General features: G+C 33.3%; 1 protein-coding gene across 1 annotated transcript; it reads left to right on the top strand.

Moving 5' to 3' along the window:
* The first annotated feature begins 726 nt into the window (after positions 1-726).
* On the top strand, positions 727-4,698 carry LOC306853237 (signal-regulatory protein beta-2-like). Its single transcript, XM_079390495.1, has 6 exons — positions 727-811; positions 1,234-1,581; positions 1,718-2,059; positions 2,354-2,470; positions 2,707-2,750; positions 4,258-4,698. Exons 1-6 carry the CDS (start codon positions 766-768, stop codon positions 4,417-4,419), a joined length of 1,059 nt encoding a protein of 352 aa, XP_079246621.1. The 5' UTR covers positions 727-765; the 3' UTR covers positions 4,420-4,698.
* The last annotated feature ends 569 nt before the right edge of the window (positions 4,699-5,267 follow it).

Below are 5,267 nucleotides of genomic sequence, written 5' to 3'. Positions count from 1 at the left end.
GACAAAATAAATCGTAACCACCTCCCTACGGCTTCCCACAAAGAAAAAAAAATAAAAATACAAAAGTACAAAACTCACATGTTTGGGCTAAATGAAACCTCCCACAAGAGGATTAAAAAGCTCTCAATACTCTTATCAACAATACATTAAACACAAACGAAAAAGTCAGCAAAAGGGACTCTTGCTCCAAGCCTGCACACTCCAGACAGCTCAGCTCTGCCTTTTATCTCCCAAACATTTCGTCTGATGGACCAAACATGAGAGTGCAGTCATCAACAAAGTCATCTACTAATTGAACTCCACCTGTTAATCCTTATCAACCTTAGAGAGAGAGAGAAAAAGAGCAAAACAAACAGAGCACATACACAAAAAGGGACACTCCCACTTATACAAGTCCTGGGATGTAACAGATGCAATAATTATGTATGTAGGCTATATTTAAACTGACCCCTCTGTAGATTCGTGAATGTTAGAGCAGACTGTTAAACAATTTAATTGTACAGTGTGATCTTCAAACATCTCAAAGTTTTTTACGATACTTTACCTTTTCATTGATGCACTTCTTAAATTGAATAAAACTTTTTTTTTTTCAACATACTGAGATGCTTCTTTGAGATTAAATCCTGACCTACAAAGAGCAGTAATGCTTACAAGAAAAGGTTACAGGAAGTCTGTGATGTCACGAAAGGACAGACAGTACAGAGGTGTATAGTATAATCTTGCAGTAGTTTATGAAGGCAAGCAAATCATTCACAGACTGCTGAGATGATGATGGTTATGTGGATATCTGTCATGCTTCTATGTGAAATGTGTAAGTGTGTAATACGTATACTGTATCTAAATGCATTTCTTTAATAATTTTCTTTAATATACAAAGGTAAGTCACCTGCAGTTTTCTATCCCAGTAGAGAACTTTTCTAAATAATCGTTTTGAACATATAATTCATGTAGATTTAATGAGGGCTATATTTATCTGTCTAATGCAATAGACAATGCAATAAGGATTTTTTTCATTGTTTATGAGTATTTATTTGAAAAAATGGAAAAATGTTAAACATCTCATAAATGAATTATGTCATTATGGGGCTTAAAAACTTATATATACCTACATTTAACTTTAACTTGGTACTCACAATGACAGCATTGTTTTCTGAAATATGAACTTACTGTATAACACTGGCACATAGATGAAATAATATTATTTTCTTATTTGCTCTTTTTTCCTTCCTACAGACCTAACACATTCTAAGGATTTTCATCAACCAGATCCAGTGATGATGGTCTCTGTTGGGGACAATGTCACTCTGCGCTGCTTTTTTCTGATAGATCACACCGATCCAGTTACTTGGTACAAGCAAACTTCTGGACACCAACCACAAGTTGTTGCGATGGTGCAGAAATTAGTCAAAACTCCTCATTTCTTCGACAACTTTAAATCCTCACGCTTTAGCATTGAGACAGACACAGAAAAATGTCATTTAAGCATTTCAAATGTCACTTCATCGGATGAAGCAGTATATTACTGTGGCTGGAGAAAGTATGAAACTCACTTTGCTGAAGGCACATATTTGGCTTTGAAAGGTTTGTGTTTTATCCTTGAGCAGTACATTTATTGAAGATTCAAATTATGTTGTCTACTTGTTAAAATTGTAAAAATAAGACCTTTGCTGAAGCATGTGATTTTGCATATGCATAAAATGTCTCCATGTCTGTTTAGGGTCAAAAAACAACCGATATAAATCCAAGGTGTCTGTTCTTCAGCATCCTGAATCAGAGCCTGTCCGGTCTGGAGACACAGTGACCCTGCAGTGCTCTGTGCTGTATGAAAACAGCACCACAGATATCAAGATGTTCTGGTTCAGATCGGATTCAGGAAAACCTGTTCCAGAAATCCTTTACACTTACAATCAGTCTAATCAGTGTGAGACTGATTCTACACGGAGCTGCACTTTCAAACTGTCCAAGAACATTAGCAGCCAAATGGACACAGGCACTTACTACTGCGCTGTGGTCACCTGTGGAAATATTCTCTTTGGGAAAGGGACAAAAATAAATATGGGTAAGAATGATTTTCTACTCAGGCTGTTTTGCAAGGAACTAAATTAAGTTTTTCATCATAAATTGTTGAGTTGCTCATTTTATATATCTCTGTATGCGTTCTTTTATTAAGAAAACATCTTTGTTGTATAAAACAGAGCCTCTCTATATGCCAGTTCACTAAATATTGGAAATGTTTAAATTTGACATTTTAATTCATCTTTTAAATATTTAATATAAATCATAAATGTACATCTCTGCAATTGACACGGTACATTCACATACACATGGTATGTTTTGTCGTACTGTCTTGCAGTAAAGCCAGTGGATCCTCTGGTGATTATCTTGGGTGTATTATTGGGTGTTTGTATAATTGTGATCACTGCTCAAGCGGTTATAAGTCATAAAAAGGAAAGATACTACAATAACAAAGGTGAGCATTTTGATCTAATTTGTCTCCTTATGTATATAGGCTTACTTTAAAGGGCTTAAATAAAAATCACTTTCTTTGTGGGTAATGTAAATTATATTAAAATGACTAGCAAAAAACACTTCTGAAAAGTGTTAAGAAATGTTCTTCCTGAACTGACGTATTAAAGCTTTTATAGTTATCTGACAAAACAATTTTTACAAAGGCTTCCATTGCAACATTTTTTTTTTTTCAACCAGAAAAAAGGCTGCAAGGCATTGAAAAAGAACATCCCTCCAGTCAGGTGTGCGTCATACATTAATTTCAATTCAGTTTCATGCATTTTATAGATAACACAGCCCTGCATCTTGAAAACAACAACAACAACAACAAAAAACAATCTGCTGATTTGCAAAAAAGAACTAATATTACCTAATTTGTGACCCTGGACCACAAAACCAGTCTTAAGTGTCAATTTACATAGTGAAAGCTGAATACATAAGCTTTCCATTAATGTATGGTTTGTCAGGATCAGACAATATTTGGCCAAGATACAACTATTTGAAAATTTTAAGTTTAAAATATCTTCATGGAACATGATCTTTACTTAATATCCTAATTATTTTTAGTTTAAAAGAAAAATTGATAATTTTGACCCATACAGTGTATTTTAGGCTATTGCTACAAATATACCCCAGCGACTTAAGACTGTGTTTTTGGGGTCCAGGGTCACATTTGATGATGCCGAGTTAAAAAATATCAGTGAAAACTTTCCATTGTGCACCCCCCCCCCCACAAAATTTTAATGAAAATGTTTCAAATTTCAAAAGTTTTGGTTTTATGTATAATTCAAAGAACTGTTCAAAATGTATCATTTAATCTGCAAAGGAGTGGAAAAGTATGTTCAAGTAAAGAACTGAAGAGTTCAGATGCAAAACCCTCTAAATCCATCAGACTTCTTTTCTTTTAAATGAGCATATTTTTTTATCAGGCTCTTATGATCAGGTTCAGTAGTTTCATTTTAAAGGTAATGATAAGGTAATTAGTAAATAACATAACTTTTTTCAAAAATTTCACTTTAGACAAACCATAGGTTTTTAACAAGTTTGATTTTGCGTCAAAACCAGCTAAATCCATTTGTGCTTTTTTTTTTGGCAAAAACCTCAATCCACCTCTTTGGGACAAGACAGTAAATAGTTGAAAAATCACTTAAGATGCAACTAGAAACCCTGTCTGAATACAGGCAAAAATCCCCCAAAAATATAAAGAACAAAACAAAAAGAAATGATTCACACAGTTTAGTCAGATTCCTTCAAAGTAACAGCACTGCACGAAAAACTGTTATGAATGCATGCTACACTTGCGACCGAGCCATTTCCACTGTATCTACTTTCTTTTGCCTTATAACAGGCAGAGTTTTGAGGTAAATAACGTTTTCTTCTGCTATTCAATGTCAGTAGGACAGGCTAATCCATTTCTGGTTCTGGTTGCCAAAAACAAAAATGCTATGAAATGCGCATCATATTTTGTAAGAATGTTTGATGTGCTAGAGCGAAACGGCACTATTTTTGGAATCAGCTCCCAAAAATGACTAAGAAACAAGTATTGGATTTCATTTAGCAAATATGATGCAGGGTGGTGTCATTTGCAATTTCATATTATTAAATTATTAAATTTTATTTTTAATTCTTTCTTTGTATTCTTTAAGTGTACATCTAATGGTAAATTATATAAAGTATAATATAAAATATTTTTTTTCTTACATTTTCTTTTAACTGCATCTTTCTGTCTTTCATGTGTTACTCTCACAGGACCATGATGCAGTGGAGGTGAGTTATGCGGCTTTGCATTTTAAGGAGGGAAAAACCAGAAGAGTGCGAAGGAAGGGGGAAACACTTCAAGACAGTGTGTACAGCCAAATCAACAACCCCCATGAGACTGACCATAGCGTAGTTGAGAACGCAAACTTTTAACCTGTGATTTATTTACTAACTAGTTGTACAAATTCCACTATTGCATCTAATTTTCTAATAAAATTGTGTACATACAATATATTTGAATTCATACTACACAGTCATACAATATTTTTTTTTATTAAGCCCCACAAAATTCATTTTGCAATCCATTTTAAATGGAACATGAAAATTTGCCAATGCTCATTTATTCAAATTGTAAATTCTACTGAACAAACAATGTTGAATTATATATGTTATACATATGCAAATATGTTATATTAAAGAAATATGGCAAATTGTTCCTCTTTTTTGACCAAGATGTTTAATTCTCAAATGATCCTCATTTTATTGGACGTCATCGTCTCTTTAAGCTTCTTGATCTTGAACTAGCATCAAAAACTGGATGTGTGACTCTGTTAAAAAAATAAATAAATAAAAATAAATATAGAAAAAAAAAAAGAAGAGGTTAGTGCAAAACCAGAATATATAGGCCACAATCTTAGATTTTCATCTGTTAAAATGAAAGCTCTCAGTCTGGTATGATTTTAATTCATTTTACTGTGATTAAAAATACAGAAGTTCGTGAAAGCATCAGTTTGTGGATTTTTATGACTGGTTTAGATGACAAGCTCCTCTGAAACTTTTGTTCCTAGCAATTGGAAAACTTCATAAAATATCTTCAAACTGAAATTTGGAAAACACAAAACAATTAATTTACCTTTGCATCAGACGTTTCAATATGGACTGGTATGTGTCCTCTATGATGCTGACGGGGGACAGAAGAAACTGGAGATAAAGCTATAAAAAAGATAAATTAATTTAGATTAACAGTGACTGAGGATTGCCTTTCTAACTAATATAAATCA

The sequence above is a fragment of the Barbus barbus genome (genome assembly GCF_936440315.1).
Source record: "Barbus barbus genome assembly, chromosome: 33".
Lineage (NCBI taxonomy): Eukaryota > Metazoa > Chordata > Actinopteri > Cypriniformes > Cyprinidae > Barbus > Barbus barbus.
Note: the sequence above shows the minus strand (reverse complement) of the source record. Positions and strands in the feature narration are given on the sequence as shown.

Bases quoted from the DNA above. Each gene is read 5' to 3' on its own strand.
- LOC306853237 (XM_079390495.1), top strand. From the start codon at position 766: ATGATGATGGTTATGTGGATATCTGTCATGCTTCTATGTGAAATGT. The intron at 812-1,233 runs GTAAGTGTGTAA...TCCTTCCTACAG, and splicing joins CATGCTTCTATGTGAAATGT to ACCTAACACATTCTAAGGAT. The intron at 1,582-1,717 runs GTTTGTGTTTTA...ATGTCTGTTTAG, and splicing joins CACATATTTGGCTTTGAAAG to GGTCAAAAAACAACCGATAT.